Source organism: Microcaecilia unicolor, chromosome 2, assembly GCF_901765095.1.
Source record: "Microcaecilia unicolor chromosome 2, aMicUni1.1, whole genome shotgun sequence".
Classification (NCBI taxonomy): Eukaryota; Metazoa; Chordata; class Amphibia; order Gymnophiona; family Siphonopidae; genus Microcaecilia; species Microcaecilia unicolor.
The window spans coordinates 550,865,731-550,887,014 of record NC_044032.1 but is presented as its reverse complement, the minus strand read 5'-3'; the positions used below and the strand labels follow the sequence as shown (position 1 = coordinate 550,887,014).

General features: G+C 45.3%; 1 protein-coding gene across 1 annotated transcript in view; it reads left to right on the top strand.

Annotated features, from left to right (window-relative positions):
• Positions 1-21,284, top strand: part of TXK (TXK tyrosine kinase) — a 43,664-nt gene that overhangs the window by 18,205 nt on the left and 4,175 nt on the right. Inside the window, exons 6-7 of the mRNA XM_030192200.1 lie at positions 13,529-13,647; positions 14,916-15,073. Of these exons, the coding sequence (XP_030048060.1) occupies positions 13,529-13,647; positions 14,916-15,073 (277 nt within the window). The remainder of the gene's footprint in view (positions 1-13,528; positions 13,648-14,915; positions 15,074-21,284) is intronic.

Here is a 21,284-nt window from a genome sequence, read left to right as displayed (position 1 = left end):
ACAACGGGAGAAATTGTGTAAAGACTATGATGAACTTTAGTGTTATGTCATGTCACAGAGATCAAGCTTTTATGTTGGATCGGTAGGGTATGCCTTTTTAAACAGATGGGTTTTAAGTATTTTTCTTAAGTGTAAGTGGTCGTTCGTGGTTTTCAAGGCTTTTGGTAGTGCGTTCCACAGTTGTGTGCTGATGTAGGAAAAGCTGGATGCGTAGGTTGATTTGTATTTGAGTCCTTTGCAACTTGGATAGTGGAGGTTTAGGTACGCTCATGTTGATGCAGATGTGTTTCTGGTTGGTAGGTCATTCAAGTCTGTCATGTATCCCGGTGTTTCACCGTACATAATTTTGTGAACCATAGTGCAGATTTTGAAGGCAATGCGTTCTTTGATAGGGAGCCAGTGTAGTTTTTCGCATAGGGGTTTTGCGCTTACAAATCGTGTTTTTCCGAAGATGAGTCTTGCTGCCGTGTTTTGAGCGGTCTGGAGTTTTTTTAAAGGCTTGTTCTTTGCATCCCGCATAAATTCTGTTGCAGTAGTCCGCATGGCTTAGTACCATTGATTGTATCAAGTTGCGAAATGTTTCCCTCGGGAAGAATTGTTTCACTCGTTTCAGTTTCCACATTGAGTACAACATTTTCTTTGTTGTGGATTTTACTTGGCTCTCTAGTGTTAAGTTGTGGTCCAATGTAACGCCGAGGATTTTCAGGCTGTCTGAGACAGGGAGGGTGTGGTCTGGGGTGTTGATAGTTGTGGGGTTGTCCGTGATGTGTTGGGAAGAAAGGATGAGACAGTGTGTTTTTTCTTTGTTGTGTTTTAGTTGAAATGCATTTGCCCAGGAGTCTATGGTGCTCAAGCCGGTCTTGATTTTGTTGGCGATTTCTGTCAGTGTAGATTTGTAAGGGATGTATATAGTGACATCGTCTGCATAGATGAAAGGGTTATGGCCTTGGTTGGCTAAGGTCTTGGCTAGTGGAATCATCATTAGGTTGAATAGGATCGGTGATAATGGTGACCCTTGTAGTACTCTGCAGTCCGCTTCCCACGGTGATATGTTTGATTTTGATTTTACTTGATATGTTCTTGTGGTTAGGAAACCCTTTATCCAGCTAAGTATGTTGCCAGCAATCTCGAATTTGTCGAGTAGTCTTATTAATATATTATGGTTTACCATGTCAAATGCACTGGACATGTCGAATTGGAGGAGGAGGATGTGGCCTATTGCTATTTTCTGCTTGAATTTGGCTAGGAGAGTGAGTAATACTGTTTCTGTACTGTGTAGGGGGCAAAAACCAGACTGTGATTTGTGTAGTATAGAGAATTTGTTTATGTAGCCTGTTAGTTGTTTAGCTACCATGCTTTCCATCAGTTTGACTGACAACGGGATGGATGCTACTGGTCGATATTTGGTGATTTCAATTAAACAGAATGGGACCAAATTAGGCATGGGGAAAACCTGTGAAAGACACATTGAGTTTAAAAAGAAACACACACACACACACCTATCCTTGATGGGCTGCCTCTGAGTGATTCAGATGTTTCTCATTCTTTGTTGTATATTCTAGTGTGAAACATGCTGATTGATTCTAAATGGTTGCTAGGTGTACTGTCAGTTAATCTGTTGCCATGGGATGGAGAAACTTTGTGATTAAACTATAAAATAAAAATCCATTTTTTCAAATCTGTTGACAAATGACATCTAATGGTTTGGCGGGGGTTGATATTCAGCCGGCGGCGGTCAGCATTTATTTTGGCCGCCGCCAGCTTTATACCTGGATATTCAATGCCAGGCTTTGTCCAGGCACTGGCATTGAATATCCAATCATATGTAGTCAACTAACACAGATGCAGTTAAGTGCTGAATATTGCACTTAACCACATAAGATGAGCCACTTAAAGAATAGGACTGTGTGTTATGTGGTTACCTTTTGTGGCTAACTGTTGAATATTGGCACTTAACAGCATATGTGCATACTTTGTCCCCAGGCTGCCTACAAAATCACCAGCCTTGCTTTGAATATCAACCCCTTGGTTTCATTTTATTTTGCAAACCACAATGCCCTTCAGGTCAAAGAAAGGCAGAAACAGACAGACCACACACATGCACAATTACACACATAAACACTTGTTGGAAAGAATGTATTGAGTCATGCTTTGCCTGCTTGCAAATTACTGTAACACATAACTGAGATCAGGGAATAAAGAGTAAACTTTTTGATACAGTGATACCTTGGTTTTCTTTGATAATCCGTCCGAAAACAATCAACGAAAACCGAAGTCAATGAAAACCGAGGTTTCGCTGTATACTAGTAAAAAAGTCCTGTTTCTGACATAAAGGAAACAGGCGCTAGCAAGGTTTTCCTCGGAGTGTGTATGTTTGAGAGAGTGTGTGTGAGAGTGACTGTGTGAGAGAGAGTGAATGTGCGAGTGTGTGTGTGTGACAGAGAGAGATTGAGACTGGGTACGAGTGTGTCTGTGAGAGTGTGTGCCAGGGGCCCCCTCTTCCTCCCAGTTCCAGTGTCCCCCCTTCCTCCGTGTTCCAGGGTTGTTGTCCCCCCCCCTCCGAGTTCCAGGGTCGTCCCCCCGCTTTTTAATTTTTTTTTCTAGTTTTTGTACAGGTGGTGCATTCCCCCCTCCTCCCCTCTCGATCCCTCCCCCGAGTTCCAAACCCTTCTCCTCTACCAAGTTCCAGACCCCCCCTCCAGACCTCCCTGCCTCCCTCCCTCTGATTTCCAGACCTCCCTGCTTCCCTCCCTCTGATTTCCAGACCTCCCTGCATCCCTCCCTCCGAGTTCCTGACCCCCCCTCCGAGTTCCTGACCCCTGGAGCCCCCTGCCGCAACCCTCTCGAGCTCCCCTTCCCGCTGCCAACCCTCCCCTGCCACCGTTGTGTACCTGTGTTGGCGGGGACCCCAACCCCCGCCAGCCAAAGTCCTCTTCTTGGCCGCGCGGCATGGACGAATGATCTGATCCAAGTTGCAATCTGTTTGTGTGTGTGCGTCTGACGTCCTGCACACAGATTCAAACTTGGATCAGATCATTCGTCCATGCCGCGCAGCCGAGAAGAGGACTTTGGCTGGTGGGGGTTGGGGTCCCCCGCCAGCACAGGTATGCGGCGGGAAGGGGGTCCAGGGGTCAGGAACTCGGAGGGAGGGGGTCTGGAAATCAGAGGGAGGGAGGTGGGGTCTGAAACTCGTGGGGGGGGGGGCAGAGTGGATCAGCTGTGAGGGTTTGTTTCCCCTCGGGGGGTTCGCGTCATAATGGGTCCAGTGACGTCAGCCAGGGCTTCGGAGCCTAGCAGACCAAGAAGTCACGGACACAGGCAGCAAGATAGAACGTTGGCGGTGAGAATTATTATATAGAATTGTATGAAAGTTTTTTGTACAGTTTTGTTCTAGCCCCTTCCCAGTGAACACACTGGAGTAGCACTCAAAAGTAATTTGCAGTAGAGCAGAAGTTTGTTAATCTGTCCTCCTTTCACTTGCACATATATTTAATGGAGAGGGAAGTGGGAGACTTCACGATCTAATGGTCATGAATCATAAGAGATTGTGTATGAAAAAGTCTTCAGAATGTCTTCACCTTAAGTAAAATGAGGGTCATCCCCCTCCCCCACCAATGATGTATATTTGTTTTGTTGGGTACAGAATATGATGTTGGTTTAAACTGTAAGCTAGGTGGAAGGGCAAGAATGAAACATTGACTTAATTTTGTGTTTTTCCTTGTATCTTTCCTTCTTCAATTGCCATGTTGGCTGTCAATGGCCACCACTGTAGTGGCAGCCGCCTTCCCTCTTTCACCTATCCTGAATGATGTGGTCCACTCAAACACTACTGACTTTAATGGACATGGGATCAGAAACTCAGTTCCTCTGCCACCTTGCTGTAGTGCTTTACTATTTACAATAGATCCTGCCCTATTTATTTTACATTGATAACTAAATATTGTAATACCAGACCAAATAGTATGAGACAGTTCATGTAATAAATCGCATGAGGTAAGTGACTGCTGTTAAACCAAAGCTCTGTGATGATATATTTATTTCTGCTAGTTCTGGAAACTGCATAGGTTACAGTGCATGTGTAGATTCTTTCCTGTATATATATGTATTTGTATATTGGTGCCTATTGGTGTATCTTTGTTGGCTGTGTCTGTGACTGGAAGTGGGAATAGAAAATGAGATGGGAAGTTCTGAAAGGAATAGTATTGTGTATCAGTGTCCCTATGTTTTGGGTACTAGAACTCCTCCTCCCATAAAAATGCAATGGAGGTGCATTTTAGTAACTTCATTTCTGTGGATGCCCCCTTTCCCAACTTGGAACTTGTCTTTTCTGTGTTTTACCCCCATGCCAAATTTGGTCCTGTTCTGTTAAAATTTTTGGAGAGTTATTTTACTCTCTGACTTTTTCAATCCTTTATGTACAATTTCTGTCCAACATTCTGTTCATTTGGGAGGATTAAAAAGATTCTGTGTTGAAACTATTCACTATTTTTGGGGACAGTCTCTATAAATAGTGCTTCCTGTTGAATATCTGGACTGGAGTGGAGAAGAATGGTACAAATTTACCTATGCACATACTAAGGGCCAGATGCATCAAAGTTACCGTGCTGGCAGCGATTGTTTTGAGCCAGTTTAAACTGATTTAGCGATCACAGTTTCGAACGACGAATGCGCAAAAGCCTACAGCGACATGTTTACTGCACTCACAAACGCAAAACAAAATGCTATGCAAATGTATTGTAATTTATTCTCATTCAAATGAAGGCAATGCAGGATCCACAGCCATTTACGGGCGATGCACAGAAAGGACCGTACACCTTTTTACTTGATATATTTAACAGGTGCTCAGGGGCTGCTGGTAACTTCAGGAGCTGTCATCTGCCATCAACATAAACACATCCATAAAGTGCATGCATAAGCGCTGTCATCGACATGTTATTTATGCGTGTGTGCGCACGTGTGTACGTGCACATCTGTGTTGGAGAAGCTATGGCTGCACATGGTCCCCTTTGGAGAAAGCCCAGCTTCTCTGACATGGATGTGCTCTGGCTTGCACAGCTCATCATCGTGAATGAAAAGCGTTTTTTCCCCCGACAGGGGAAGAAGCGCAATATCACAAGAATGGACGAGGGCTGGGAGGTTCTGCAGCGGTCTTCATACCTAAGATCTGTAAGTATTTCTGCCATTTTTCCCTGAGAAAAGCTCCCCGAGCTCCTACCCAGCCCCTAAAGTCTTTGTGAAAGGGGCCAGTGTGCACCATGTGTCCTTTCACCCCACCCAAGCCCCGCTAACAGACAGCCACACTCAGACAATTGTTTGTTAATAGTCCAATTAGATAATTACCATCTTTCACTCCCCGTACTCTACGTTCACCATAAAGGACTGAAACATCTTACACTCACCGATGAAAATATGAAAGCACACAAAAAAACGGGATGCAAGCAATGTGGAACAGCACACGGTAGCCATCTGCATAGTGATTAAAAAATCGCACACAGATCAGGGCTCTGCTTGCGAGTGACATCTATCTCGCATGCCTAGGATGCACGTCTATGACGCCATCTTTTTAGACATGCATACAACAGCTACAGCGCTTGCCGTGTGCTTAGCGAGTGACATTTGTGTGCATGTGGTTGCAACACCACTATCGTGGATTTCAACAGGTTAGCGAGACTTTGATGCATCAACTTTTGTATTACCTCGCAGTTCATTTGCATGCACATGTTTTTTGAGCATCGGTCATTTTTTCAAAATAAGTATCTTTTAACTTGGACCTTTACATTTTCAGTGCTTTAACATTTCTCTGATGCATCTGCCCCTCAAGGAAGAAGTTTTCAGCTCAGGGAATTTACCCTATTAAATTACCTGGTCAAATTCATTTGGACATTGCCCTAATACTGTCTCCACTCTGTATCTTTTCAGAAGCACCAAGGAGTTAAATATTTTATTTTTCTTCCATTTGAGAAGCTTTTTTCACATGTAAAACTTTCTAAAATTTATACTTCGGACACATTGAGGCATATTTTCAAAGCACTTAGCCTTCCAAAGTTCCATAGAAACCTGTGGAACTTTGGAAGGCTAAGTGCTTTGAAAATATGCCTGATAGTCCATAAACCTCACTTTTGGGGCAGGTTCACCCTAGGCATCTTTTGCTTTGTGTCAAAGGCAATGGAGAGCGAAAGTGCAGAAAAAGAACTGTGGGTTTGAAGGCTATAATAGTTTGTGAGTGAGCATAGTAGCTAGGCAAGCACATGCTTTGAATGGAGTGGCTCAATGGTTAGAGCTAGAGAGTTGCTAAGTTACAGCGTTCCAGGAGGGAAATTCTGTGCTAGTCCTGGATTTCTGACAACCGTATCCTGGTATATTATGATTTCAGTTGGTGGTATTGGGATATTAAAAAAAGCGTCTCCCTCCTGGAGCAGGGTAACTTGGCAGTTCTGTAGCAGTGGGCTGAGAACCAGGGAAGCTGGGTGAGTCATTCCCTGCTTGTGGAGAGAAAACAAGTAAATTGAGGGGGTATCCATGGTCGGGAGGCTCACAAATACATGGTTGCCTAGGGTCCGATAGTGTTAATCAACCCTGAATTTTAGTTGTTTATTTTTGAGGCAATTCAGTGCTTTCCTAAGGTCAGAACATTTATGGCAGATCCCTTTTCTAAGTTAAAGCCTACAACATCATCAGTCCTTCTCTAAGGCATGTATTAGCCACAGCCCCAGAAAACCTCCCCAGCCTCGGCATCCTAACTACAGGCTCAACTTTTCCCACCTCCAGTCCCTCCTGGTATCTTCCATAGAGTGACAGGGACTTGTCTCTCCTCCCTCTTCTCTGTGCTGCTTCTGCCAGCACCACGAGAGGGTATAAAACATGAGAACAGACACACTTGTATTTCACAAGAATACAAGAAGCACCTGTTCTCTTTTTTTTATATATATATATAGCAGAAGAGTCAGAGGAAGCAGCACAGAGTGTAGGGAGCAAAGACTCAAACTTCCACTGCTGGAAAAGGAACATAAGCATCAGCAGCCCACTCGGATGATATTATCCAGCCACAGTAGCAGCTAACAGATGACGTTATCAGATCCTAAAAGGGGAGAACAGTTTTTGGGGTTTCTCATTTATTATGATTGAGATAACCTATTGGTGGTCATAATCAGAAGCCCCTAGGTATAATGTATAACTGCTGGTAGTTTAACATTAGGGGGGGGGGGGAATGTTGTGATTGTTGCTGTTGGGGGAGTTTGTTTCTGTTCATTTGCTGGCTGTATATTTTACATTTCAATAAAAAAGACTGTGAAATCAAATTTAGATTGTCAAGGACAGCAAATATGGAACATTTTAATAAAACAGCACAAGTAAGAAATTAATATCTTAAAGCTAATAACGTTTGGACTTCTGCCTTCCTTGGCTGAAGTCCTTCAGCCGGCCCTATTGGGTGGTATGAGCTGCCATTGAGACTTCACTTATTATGGGGTCTTGATGTTTTTAAGAAACAGTTGAAGGCACTATTATTTGCAAAGGCATATTTTGGGAATTAGAGGTTGAAATGTTTTGATTTATGAAGGTGACTTAACTGTGCCTTTTAATTTATATTTGATGATTACATGTGTGTATGTATGTGACTATTACTAATGAATATTTATGTATTTTTTTTGTAACCCACCTAGTTAATAAGTGGCTGTAAATGTTTAAATAAATAAATATATACCAAAGTAGAGAACAGCTGGCATTTTGGTGAAATTGTGCAAGCATGGGTGTGCTTCATTGTTAGTGGACTTTGGCACTGATGGGTAGAGAGGGAGAAGTACCTTCTCTTGAGTTATTTCATGATGTAGGCTGGATCAAGGTACTTGCTGAAAGGAGGTAAACGGGAGTCAGGCTGGCAAGGCTTTTCACCTCGGGGTGTCTGAAGGGTCCTCTGTTTACTGAGGTGGGGGTGGTTGTAGAATTGGAACCCTCAACAAGGGTGCATCCGCTGCCAGAGGCTTACATAAAATCATAACTATCTTGAAGAGTAATCCAAATCATATTTTAATTTGCATTAACCCATTTTAAATATTGATGTGCTTATCATGAGTTTGTATGCAGTGTGTCAGGCTCGCTGAGAAGGAACATGAGCCCTTGTGCTTGATGGAGGAGGGTTCCTCCCCAAGCTGTTGGCCAACCCCGAGTTCCCCCAGTGTCTCCTTCCGTTCCCCAGGGGTTGAGCCCCCAGGTGCGGGAAGCCAACAGCAAGGAGAACTGAGCCCAGAACAAAGTCCATGGGGCACAGCCAGGCAGCGGGCCAAGAAGGACCAGGAGCAAACAGTGGTCAATACCAGGCAGCAGACAGTAGAAATCCAGGATCAGGCAAAGGTCAATACCAGGCAGCAAAAAGAAGCAAATCCAGAAGCACTGCAGCTACCCAGAGAACTGAATAGAAGCTGAAGCGTGGGAGGACTAGTAGTCGGGCTTTAAATAGAACAGGAATTAGGCCCAAACATGTGCAGCTGTCAACAAGATGGCTGCCCCAACCGGAGACGCCCTTATGCCCAAATATGGCCTTCCTTCCTGACACTGCCCAACTCCAAGATGACTGCCACACAGTGGGGTAGCTAGGGTAGTTGACACCCGGGGCCGGTCATTTTTTAACACCCACCCCCCCCCCCCCCCCCGAAATCCAGTACTAGGCATACTGAGAATACAAAACACTCAGGATCTCTAGAACAATTCTACTATACCATAAGCAGTAATTTCTATGAGTCACATAAGGAAAAGGAAAGCATTTTAAACACTACAGTGAGCACTAGAACATTAATTCACCTATTGTAAAACGAAACCAGACAGAATAGTACAGATCGTCGATCCTGCACAGTCAATGCCAACCGAAAGCCACGTCTTTTTCACAAACACAGATACACCCTAATCCACCACAGAATAAGTAATCACAAACTTTCTATTTAGACAAAAATTAAACTGAACCCCTGATGCCAGACTCTGCATAAAATGCAACACCACAGAAACAGAAAATGTCCCCTAGTACTGTGCAAAATATAAAGACAGCAGATGTAAATTTGAAAAAAAAAACTAACAAATACCAATCACCACTTTACAAATTAACAAATAGAAATAAAAGAAATACAGAAAATAAAATAATACCATTTTATTGGACTAATACATTTAGCTTCCAGAGGCCAAAATCTCCTTCCTCGGGTCAATACAGTATAGTGTGTTAGTGTCCTAACCTGACCTGAGGGGGGTTTTGTTTTCCGAAAGTTAGTCAAAATGTATTAAAATTAGTCCAATAAAAAGATTACCTTATTTACATGTTCTATTTATAAACATTTATTAACACAGCTACAATACTATATCCTAAAGCAAAAAAATAAAAATATATATTTTATTTACAGTTTGTTGTCTCTGGTTTCTGCTTTCCTCATCTTCTTTTCACTGTCTTCCTTCCATCCAGCATCTGTCCTCGCTCTCTCTCTGCCACCCACTGTCTGCTCTCTCTCTCCCTTCCATCCACATCTGCCCTCTATCTCTGCCCCTTTCATCCACCATTTGCCCCAGTCTGCCCTCTTTCTCTCTCCCCCCCTTCCACCCACCATCTGCCCTTTCTCTCTGCCCCTTCAATCCATCTGCCCTCCCTCTCCCATCCATCCAGGGTCTGCCCTCCCTCACGCTCCCCCCTTCCATCCAGGGTCTGTCCCCTCTCTCTCTGCCCCCTCTTTTCAGCCCCCTTATTCCACCTGTCCCTAGTTCCAGCCCCAGCCCACATCTCCCACCTGCCCTCCTTTTCAGCCCCACTATCCCACCAGTCCCCAGCCCTTTTCTCCCATCAGACCCAAGCTTCAGCCCCCAGCCACTTCTCACTGTCCCCTTTTCAGCCCCTAGTTTCAACCCCAGTCCTTTTCTCTCATCAGCCCCGAGCTTCAGCCCCAGCCAGTTCTCCCTGTCCCCTTTAAAGCCCCCAGTCCCCACAGTTTCAGCCCCTGCCCCTTTTCAGCCCCCAGTTCCAGTACTAGCCCCCTTATCCCAACTACCCTCCTTTTCAGCCCCCAGTTCCAGCCCCCTTCATCCACCACATGCCTTGCATCCCCCCTTTTCAGCCCCAGGCCCATTCTCCCACCTGCCCCAGGCATGGACCCATTTTCCCTTCTCCCCTCTGAGCACCCCACCCCTCCGCTCCCCCTCTCCCATCTGAGCACCCCCACCCCTCCCCAATCCCCTTCTCCCCTCTCAGCTCCCCCCTCCCATCTGGGCTCCCTCACCGCTCCCCAATCCCCTTCTCCCCTCTGGGCTCCCCTCTGAGCCCCTCCCCCCTTGACCCGGTCCCGTCGTCTCCCCTCCGTCCAGGCTGACAGGGCCCTCTTCTCCTGCCACCACCCTACCTGTTTTAAAAAAAAATCCATTGCAGCGACGCAGGCAGGCAGCGCTTGGCGTCTGCCCTGTGTGTGCTGTAAAAGCTGAAAATCGCCTCGCTGGCGTCGGGCCTTCCCTCGCGATGTCCCGCCCTCTTCTGAGGTAACTTCCTATTTCCTCGAGGGCGGGACATCGCGAGGGAAGGCCCGACGCTAGCGAGGTGATTTTCAGCTTTTACAGCACACACAGGGCAGACGCCAAGCGCTGCCTGCCTGCGTCGCTGTGATGGATTTTTTTAAAAACAGGAAAAGTGGTGGCGGGAGACGACGGAGCACCCCCCACCCGCTGACACCCGGGGCGGACCGCCCCGCCCTTGCTACGCCACTGCTGCCACAACTTAAGACGCCCACCTCTAAGATGGCCGCCCTATCCTGGAGATACCCACATCCAAGATGGCCGCCCCATCCTCCGATGCCCATATCCTGAACGTTCAGGGAACATGACACAGTGCAGTTCATTATTAATTTTATCTTATTTAGGAGTAAATAATCAACTTACCTGCATTTCAGTAAATTGTGCAGGTAAGTTTTTGCTGCTGTAATTTTAAAAATTGTATGCATTTGTGGTTTTTTTTAATTTTTTTATTAAATTACAGGGAAAGTACCCATGCAAATTTCTGCCTGCTTTTTGTGCATCTACTTTTGTATAATAACATGCATGTAGATTCTATTCAAAATTGTTCATGTCATTATCACCTCTGAGAATGTCTCTAGAATCTGTCATTAGAAAAGTAATTATATTGTGGAACAATGCATGTACTTGGTATCCACTAACACGCTAGTCAATTTGGGCAGAGGTAAGATTAATTACTGGTAGAGAAAGCTTTGATGTATTCACAATGTTAACATTACAAATGCATTAAGACTGGTGTATGGAATACATCTAGTCTGGGCTTACAAGATGGTATTTTTAAATAATATAACCTCTTTAACCTTTGCAACTTCTCCTTTTAGTTGTTTCTGTTTTTACCGTTGTCCTCATTTTATCATTGTTTCCCTTTAGGAAGTTAAATGCTGTTGAAGTAGATTCTTTGGTAGACCTCACCCCAGTTAAGTCAGATTAGCTCATGATATGATCACTGTTGCCAAGCAGCTCCAATGCTTCATCTGCTGATTCTATTGTTTGGGGAGGCTGAAGCAGAGGAACAAGGGGTACAGGCAGCCCTAGGTTGTACAGAATTTCTCTCTCCCTTTATCACACTTCAAGGACTCTCAGACTCGCAGTCTCCTACTGTTTTCTATGTCTAAGGGTGTAGGCCAGCTGGTTAAATTGGTGCACCTGAAAATTTGCTGCTGCTTTTATTTATCTATATATCTATCTAGGATATTGCTCACAGTTTTGCAGTAGTCTCTCAAGATGTTACATTCAGGTATACTAGGAATTTGTGATTGGAGAACAAATTCAGCAAATGCTAATTATTTAAATGAGAGATAATGAGCTTATCTCCTTATGCACTAAACCTATAGCCAAGTAGTTGTGGGAAAAGTAATGCTACTGGGGCAGGATGGTGGTATGGAAAAGGTTAGCATGTCAATACTATGTTAGGTCACTTTATTAACCTCTTTAGCAATCATTCCAACACAAAAAAGGCCATTTGGATACTGATTACATAGTAAGGGTATACATTATGAGTAATTCATTTTTTTTCTTTTTTTTTTTTTTTTGTGTGCATCCACTTACATTTTTAGGCATCCAAATTGCTTGTAATTTTCACATGTACAGTCAATTTTGCATGCTTAAATTTATGTGAATGCTTCCACAGAGCCCCACAGCTTATTTTTTCCTCCATGCTGTTGCCAAACCTTCAAAAACAAAATTTTTTTTCTCAAAAGCTAATCTATCAGCTAGTAGTTTGAGCTATATGTCGGTTCCCTCCCAAGATTATTCACAAACTGGGGAAAAAGACTCATTTACTGTACAGCTTAATACCGTGCCTACTCAGGCTCTCCATCAAAGTAAAACAAAATGGCATCTGCTTGTTCTAACAGACGCCAAGTTTGAATTATCCAATCAGAATCCTTCTAATCCAATTGGATGAATCCTAAGATTGAAACAAATCATTTTACAAGAAAACTTTCCTTGCTACACCTATATTGAGACCTTTAGGTGTTAAAGATTGCAGTTGACTGTCATACCAATGTAAAATTTTCCATGGGATGTCCAGCAGTCTGTTGTGATAGAGACATATGTCTGTTTACTAAGAATTGCAACCAGCTTCAGCTTCATCTCCACTTTAAAGTGACCAAACTCATCACTGTTCTGTTTGGCTGGGGAGTAGTAACCAGTTCAACAAGCACAGGCAACTCCACTGTTCTCATAGGTTGTATTCCCTGAACACTAAAATGTAAGGGCCCTGTTTACTAAGGTATGCTAACGTTTTAGTGCGTCTTGAAAATTAACACACACTAACCGTGTAGATGCTCATTAGAATATTTTGGGCTTCTACAGGGTTAGTGCACAGTAAAAACACGAATGCGCCTTTAGCACAGCTTTTTTGTTGTTGTTGTTTTGTTACATTTGTACACCACACTTTCCCACTCATGGCAGGCTCAATGCGGCTTACATGGGGCAATGGAGGGTTAAGTGACTTGCCCAGAGTCACAAGGAGCTGCCTGTGCCTGAGGTGGGAATCAAACTCAGTTCCTCAGTTCCCCAGGACCAAAGTCCCACCACCTTAACCACTAGGCCACTCCTCCACTCCTTAGTAAACAGGGCCCTATGATTGGATGATCCACTGTTTGACTAGGTTTGCAATAGCAAAATCCTGTTCCAGGGTTTTGCTGTTTAATTGGTTTACTGAGGAATCATTTAGAGGTCTCTGCCATTTTTATTTTTTACTTTTAATTGCAAGCATCAGAAGTAACCAGGTAAAAGTAATAAAAGTTGGTAAAGCTATTACTTAATTTAAAGTAACACATTTTTCCTGTACTTCTTTACAAGTAAAGGTAGCAAAAATTTTACTTAAGTACAGTAACTAGTTACATTTACTTAGTTACTATACAACACTGGCATTCTGACGTCTTGATACGTAAACACAGACATGCAGAATGAACGGTAGCCTCTAGCAGAAAAAAAGGAAAACTATCACAAGCACACAAGTACCAATATTATGGATGTCTTTATTTTTTAGGTATGTTCTTGATGACCAGTATACAAGCTCATCTGGTGCCAAATTCCCTGTGAAGTGGTCCCCACCAGAAGTTTATAATTATAGCAAATTCAGTAGCAAATCTGATGTATGGTCATTTGGTAAGCTGTGTTTGTTTTCTTGATGTGTTTGATATTAAAATGAAAGCAAAATCTGTATTTATCTTGTCAGAAAGTAGTGCATGGAGTCCTTCATGAGATTTCTAGTGTTTGATTTGAACCAGGTAGAATTATTAATACACCTGTCAGCTTAAGGTGACCTAGAGGGACATAATCGAATGGCGCCAGCCATCTCCGGCACTGTAAGTGGGTGGAGCCAACCATATTTTCCAAAAAGATGGTCGGCCATCTTTTTCTTCGCTAATACGGTTGGGCCTGGCCAAATGTCAGAGTTCGCCGGGTTTGAGATGGCCAGCATCAGTTTTTGGCCATAATGGAAAATAATGCCAAGGATCTCAAACCCGGCGAAATGCAAGGGATTTGTCGTGGGAGGAACCAGCATTTGTAGTGCACTGGCCCCCCTCACATGCCTAGGGGGCACTTCTAAAAATTAAAAAAAAAAAAAAAAGAAATAGCTCTCAGGTGCATAGCTCTCTTCCCTTGGTTGTTTAGCCCCCCCAATCCCCCCAAAACCCACTCCCCACAACTCTACACCATTACCATAGCCCTAAGGGGTGAAGGGGGGCAACTACATGTGAGTACAGTGGGTTTTGGGTGGGTTTTGGAGGGGTCCCATTTACCACCACAATTGTAACAGGTGGGGGGGGGGGGGAAATTTGCCTGGGTCCACCTGTCTGAAGTGCTACTACAAACTGCTCCAGGGACTTGCATACTGCTGTCATGGAGCTGGGTATGACATTTGAGGCTGGCATAGAGGCTGGCAAAAAAGTTTTTTTTTTGGGTGGGAGGGGATTGGTGACCACTGGGGAGAGTAAGGGGAGGTGATCCCCGATTCCGTCCGGTGGTCAGTTGGGGCTCCTTTTTGAAGCTTGGTCGTGAAAAAAAAGGGACCAAGTAAAGCTGTCGAAATACTCGTCAAGCCTGGCTTTTTTTTTCCATTATCGGGCGAAGCCGGCTATCTCATGAGCACGCCCCCGTCCTGCCTTCACTTCCCTACCGACATGCCCCCTTGATGTTTTGCCGGCTCCGCAACGGAAAGCAGTTGAACCCAGCCAAATTTGGCATTCGATTATACCGATTTCGCCGGGTTCAGGAGATCACCGGCCATCTCCCGATTTGTGTCGGAAGATGGCCGGCGATCACTTTCGAAAATGAGCTGGCTAGTTACTTCCAATCAGTAAACACCAACCCTTCTACTGCTACATGAGATGTCATGGTCTGTTGCTTCATAATTCTTTAAACATTTACAGGTGTCTTAATGTGGGAAGTTTTTACCGAGGGGAAGATGCCTTTTGAGACTAATACAAATTTTGAAGTTGTGACCATGGTGAGCCAAGGACACAGGCTATATCGGCCAAAACTGGCATCAAACGCAGTCTATCAAGTAATGATGGTGTGCTGGCATGAGGTATGTGTGTCAGGAAAAGATAATCCTAATCCAGTAACTGTGCAAACCAAATGTGGGAATAAAACATATATGACCAAACTACTAAAAAGAAAAGTATACCTAAAGGCAGTAAGACACATCTAAAATCCTGTTCATCCATAGATTTTAGTGTTTATATCTCTCATTTATTAAATTTTGCTATACCACTTTCATTGCAAACAAATTTAAAGCGATTTGCAATAAAAACAAGAAAACAGAAGAACGCCATTTGTAAATAGGAAAGAACAAACTCTTATATTATTCAAACAACTCGCAATTACATCCCCAATGAATCTGAAATCTTAGGTAGCAATTTAATAAAACAGAATATCTTTTTCTAAAATTCTACAAATGTTAGTATGTGAGGTATGGTAGACCACATTTGAAACTCGGGTTGGATTATTAGGTCTGTATTATTTGTAGTATAGTAAATAAAGGATTAGGAAGGGACAGAGCTAGGAAGAGAATGTGAATAGGGGCCATAAACGATTAAGGTACTTTAGCAACTGGAAAAAGATTAGATACAAAGAGAAAAATGCCCCGCGCGCCTAAGCGCGCGGCACCTAGAGCGGAGGCCCTGAGTGGATCGGGGTGGACCTGGGTGTCACCCCGGAGAAGGCTGTAAGGATATGCAGATGAGCTGCAAGTCCTCCACAGCACCTGAAAGGCAGCCGGTGGTAGAGGTGGGCACCTCTCAGCTGAGGAAAGACTTACCAGGGGTTAGGCCGAAGCCAGCATTCCTCCCCCTGAGGGTCGCCTGATCCTAGCCAAAAAGCACCTGGAAACTCTGTGCACTTGGAGAGAAGGCCCTGGGAAGATCGGGGTGGAACTGGAGTCACCCCGGATACAGCTGTGAGGAAATGCAGAAGGGCTGCAAGTCCTCCACAGCACCTGGTGGGAGCGCTGGGCACCTAGAGCGGAGGCCCTGAGTGGATCGGGGTGGACCTAGGTGTCACCCCGGAGAAGGCTGTAAGGATATGCAGATGAGCTGCAAGTCCTCCACAGCACCTGAAAGGCAGCCGGTGGTAGAGGTGGGCACCTCTCAGCTGAGGAAAGGCTTACCAGGGGTTAGGCCGAAGCCAGCATTCCTCCCCCTGAGGGTCGCCTGATCCTAATCTTTTCCCTCACCCCCTACCTCTCTCCGCTACAGGAACTCACTTCCCATCCATTGACTTCATCACCTCACCCTCTCTCCTACCCTCTTCCTCCCTCTTGGCTTTTAATCTCCGTCTCTTTCTTCCCTCCATTTTGCCTTCCCCATTCCACCTAAATACCTCTCGCCTTCAACGCCTTCGTGGCCACACCTCTCCTACTCTTCTCCGCTCTCTTTTACTCCTTCTCTTACTCTCAGCTGGCGACATCAATCCCAATCCTGGCCCTCCTCACCAACTATTATCCAAACTCTACAGATCTCACCGTGACCTCTCTAACCTCATCTCTATTCCTCTACTCCCCTCCTCTTCTCTGCCCTTCTCTTGCGCCCTATGGAATGCCCGCTCTATCTGTAACAAACTCCCCTATATCCAGGACCTCTTTATCTCGCGTCACCTCCATCTGCTCGCCATAACAGAAACCTGGCTCTGCCCTGATGACTCTGCTTCAGTCGCAGCCCTGTGCCATGGCGGTTATCTATTTTCACATACTCCTCGCCCTGCTGGCCGTGGGGGCAGTGTTGGACTACTTCTCTCTCCCTCCTCCAGATTTCAACCCCTTCTTCCACCTCAATCTCACTGTTTTTCCTCCTTTGAAGTCCACTCTATCCGCCTTTTCTCTCCTCTGCCTCTTCGAATAGCGGTCATTTATCATCCCCCTGGTAAGTCCCTTTCATCCTTTCTCAGTGACTTTGACGCCTGGCTTGCCTTCTTCCATGATCCTTCCTCCCCCTCTCTCATCCTTGGTGACTTTAATATTCCTGCTAATGATCCTTCCAACTCTTATATTTCCAAGTTACTCGCTTTAACGTCCTCCTTTAATCTCCAACTATGCTCCACCTCCCCCACTCATCAAAATGGTCACTGTCTTGATCTCATCTTCTCCTCCAACTGTTCACCTTCTAGTTTCCTTGCCTCAGATCATCCCTCCTCTGATCACCATCTTATAACTTTCACACTTAAATCTCCTCCCTCCCAGTCCCGTCCTATCCTATCTAATTTATCTAGGAATCTTCACGATATTGACCCTTCATCTCTATCCTCCCATGTTTCAAACCTCCTCTCTACTGTGGCACCATCCACGTCTGTCAACGAGGCTGTTTCTTCTTACAACAATACTCTATCCTCTGCCTTAGACACTCTTGCACCTTTGATGACCCGCCCTGTAAGGCGTACAAAACCCCAACCTTGGCTGACTTCTAATATCCGCTACCTACGTTCCTGTACCTGCTCCGCCGAATGCCTCTGGCGGAAATCTCGGGCCCTTGCTGATTTCTTACACTTTAAATTCATGCTGACCTCCTTCCAATCTGCTCTTTTACGTGCCAAACAGGATTATTATATCCAACTGACCAACTCTCTTGGCTCTAATCCTCGACTTCTCTTCACCACATTGAACTCTCTCCTCAAGGTGCCCCCTCCCCCAACTCCCCCTTCATTATCTCCTCAGACCCTTGCTGAATTCTTTCACAACAAGGTTCAAAAGATAAACCTTGCTTTCTCTACCTCACCAGCTCTCCCTCCACTAGTCCGTTCCCCTCTCTCTCCTTCCCCTCATTCCCTTTCCTCCTTTCCTGAAGTTACTATTGAGGAAACTACACTTCTCCTTTCTTCCTCAAAATGTACCACCTGTTCCTCTGATCCCATTCCCACCCACCTTCTTAATGCCATCTCTCCTACTCTTATTCCTTTTATCTGTCACATTCTCAACCTCTCACTTTCCACTGCGAGTGTCCCTGCTGCCTTTAAACATGCTGTGGTCACACCTCTCCTTAAGAAGCCTTCACTTTACCCTACTTGTCCCTCTAATTACCGACCCATCTCCCTCCTTCCTTTTCTGTCCAAATTACTTGAGCGTGCTGTTCACCGCCGCTGCCTTGATTTTCTCTCCTCACATGCTATTCTTGACCCATTACAATCTGGCTTTCGCCCTCTCCACTCAACCGAAACTGCGCTTACTAAAGTCTCCAATGACCTATTACTGGCTAAATCCAGAGGTCAATATTCCATCCTCATTCTTCTTGATCTTTCCGCTGCTTTTGACACTGTCGATCACAGCATACTTTTCGATACCTTGTCCTCACTTGGATTCCAGGGCTCTGTCCTTTCCTGGTTCTCTTCCTACCTCTCCCTCCGCACCTTTAGTGTTCACTCTGGTGGATCCTCTTCTACTTCTATCCCTCTGCCTGTCGGCGTACCTCAGGGTTCTGTTCTTAGTCCCCTCCTCTTTTCTATCTACACTTCTTCCCTTGGTTCATTAATCTCATCCCATGGCTTTTCCTACCATCTCTATGCTGATGACTCCCAAATCTACCTTTCTACCCCTGATATCTCACCTTGCATCCAAACCAAAGTTTCAGCATGCTTGTCTGACATTGCTGCCTGGATGTCTCAACGCCACCTGAAATTAAATATGACCAAAACCGAGCTTCTCATTTTCCCCCCCAAACCCACCTCCCCGCTCTCCCCATTTTCTATTTCTGTTGATGGCTCTCTCATTCTCCCTGTCTCCTCAGCTCGAAACCTTGGGGTCATCTTTGACTCTTCTCTCTCCTTCTCTGCTCATATCCAGCAGACCGCCAAGACCTGTCGTTTCTTTCTCTACAACATCCGTAAAATCCGCCCCTTTCTTTCCGAGCACTCTACCAAAACCCTCATCCACACCCTTGTCACCTCTCGTTTAGACTACTGCAATCTGCTTCTTGCTGGCCTCCCACTTAGTCACCTCTCCCCTCTCCAGTCGGTTCAAAACTCTGCTGCCCGTCTCATCTTCCGCCAGGGTCGCTTTACTCATACTACCCCTCTCCTCAAGACCCTTCACTGGCTCCCTATCCGTTTTCGCATCCTGTTCAAACTTCTTCTACTAACCTATAAATGTATTCACTCTGCTGCTCCCCAGTATCTCTCCACACTCGTCCTTCCCTACACCCCTTCCCGTGCACTCCGCTCCATGGATAAATCCTTCTTATCTGTTCCCTTCTCCACTACTGCCAACTCCAGACTTCGCGCCTTCTGTCTTGCTGCACCCTACGCCTGGAATAAACTTCCTGAGCCCCTACGTCTTGCCCCATCCTTGGCCACCTTTAAATCTAGACTGAAAGCCCACCTCTTTAACATTGCTTTTGACTCGTAACCACTCGCCTCCACCTACCCTCCTCTCTTCCTTCCCCTTCACATTAATTGATTTGATTTGCTTACTTTATTTATTTTTTTTGTCTTTGAGCAGGGACTGTCTTTCTTCTATGTTTGTGCAGCGCTGCGTATGCCTTGTAGCGCTATAGAAATGCTAAATAGTAGTAGTAGTAGTAGTAGTAACTGTGAACTATGTGTTGGTGCACTAACTCTCAGATTCCACATATGGTGTCCAAATTTGGGCATGTTGCCAAGATGTGCCCGCAAATTAATTGGTTAACAAGCTCTTAACCCTCAATTGGGTGCTAGAAACCAATTATTGATAATTGGCAGTCATTAAAATTTGCATGTGCATGTGATGACTGCATGCTATTCTGTAAGGCACGGCACCTAACTCTACTAGCACATGGCAATGGGCATGTCGGGAGCATTCCAAAAAGTTGCAAACATAGTTATAGAATTACTACTACTACTTAACATTTCTAAAGCGCTACTAGGGTTACGCAGCGCTGTACAATTTAACATGGAAGGACAGTCCCTGCTCGAAGAGCTTACAATCTAAAAATACAAATGTACAGTTAATCAGATAGGTCAGACAGATTAGGGCAACCTATATGTTCGAAAGGTTAGGTTCCGAATGCAGCATTGAAGAGGTGAGCTTTAAGCAAGGATTTGAAGATTGGTAGGGAGGGGGCTTGGAGTAGGGATTCAGGAAGACTGTTCCAGGCATAGGGTGAGGCAAGGGAAAATGAGCGGAACCTGGAATTGGCAATGGTGGAGAAGGGTACTGAGAGGAAGGATTTGTCATGTGAGTGGAGGTTACGGGCAGGAACGTAGGGGGAGATGAGGGTAGAGAGGTAGGGTGGAGCAGCAGAGTGAGTGCATTTGTAAGTAAGGAGGAGAAGCTTGAATTGGATGCGGTATCTGATCGGAAGCCAGTGAAGCGACTTGAGGAGAGGGGTGATATGAGTATATCGGTTCTGGCGGAATATGAGATGTGCGGCAGAGTTCTGAATGGATTGAAGGGGGATAGATGGCTGAGTGGGAGGCCAGTGAGGAGCAAGTTGCAGTAGTCGAGACGAGAGGTAATGAGAGCGTGGACGAGAGTTCGGGTGGTGTGCTCAGAGAGGAAAGAGCGAATTTTGTTGATGTTGAAAAGGAAGAAGCGACAGGTTTTGGCAGTCTGCTGGATATGCACAGAGAAGGAGAGGGAGGAGTTGAAGATGACCCCGAGGTTGCGGGCAGATGAGACGGGGAGGATGAGGGTGCCATCAACTGAGATAGAGAGTGGGGGAAGAGGAGAAGTGGGCTTAGGTGGAAAGACGAGGAGCTCTGTCTTGGACATGTTCAGCTTCAGGTGGCGGTTGGACATCCAGGCAGCAATGTCAGATAGGCAGGCCGATACCTTGGCCTGGGTCTCTGCGGTGATGTCTGGTGTGGAGAGATAGAGCTGGCTGTCATCAGCGTAAAGATGATACTGGAAGCCATGAGATGAGATCAGTGAGCCTAGGGAAGAGGTGTAGATAGAGAAGAGAAGGGGTCCAAGAACAGATCCCTGGGGAACTCCAACAGATAGCGGGATGGGAGTGGAGGAAGATCCATGAGAGTGCACTCTGAATGTGCGGTGGGAGAGATAGGAGGAGAACCAGGAGAGCACAGAGCCCTGGAACCCAAATGAGGCCAGTGTGGCGAGAAGTAAATCGTGATTGACAGTGTCAAAAGCGGCAGAAAGATTGAGGAGGATGAGGATGGAGTAGTGGCCTCTAGATTTGGCCAGGAGCAGGTCATTGCAGACTTTAGAGAGTGCTGTTTCTGTCGAGTGGAGAGGGCGGAAACCGGATTGGAGTGGGTCGAGGATGGCATGAGAGAAGAGAAAATCAAGACAGCAGCTGTGAACGGCGCGCTCAAGT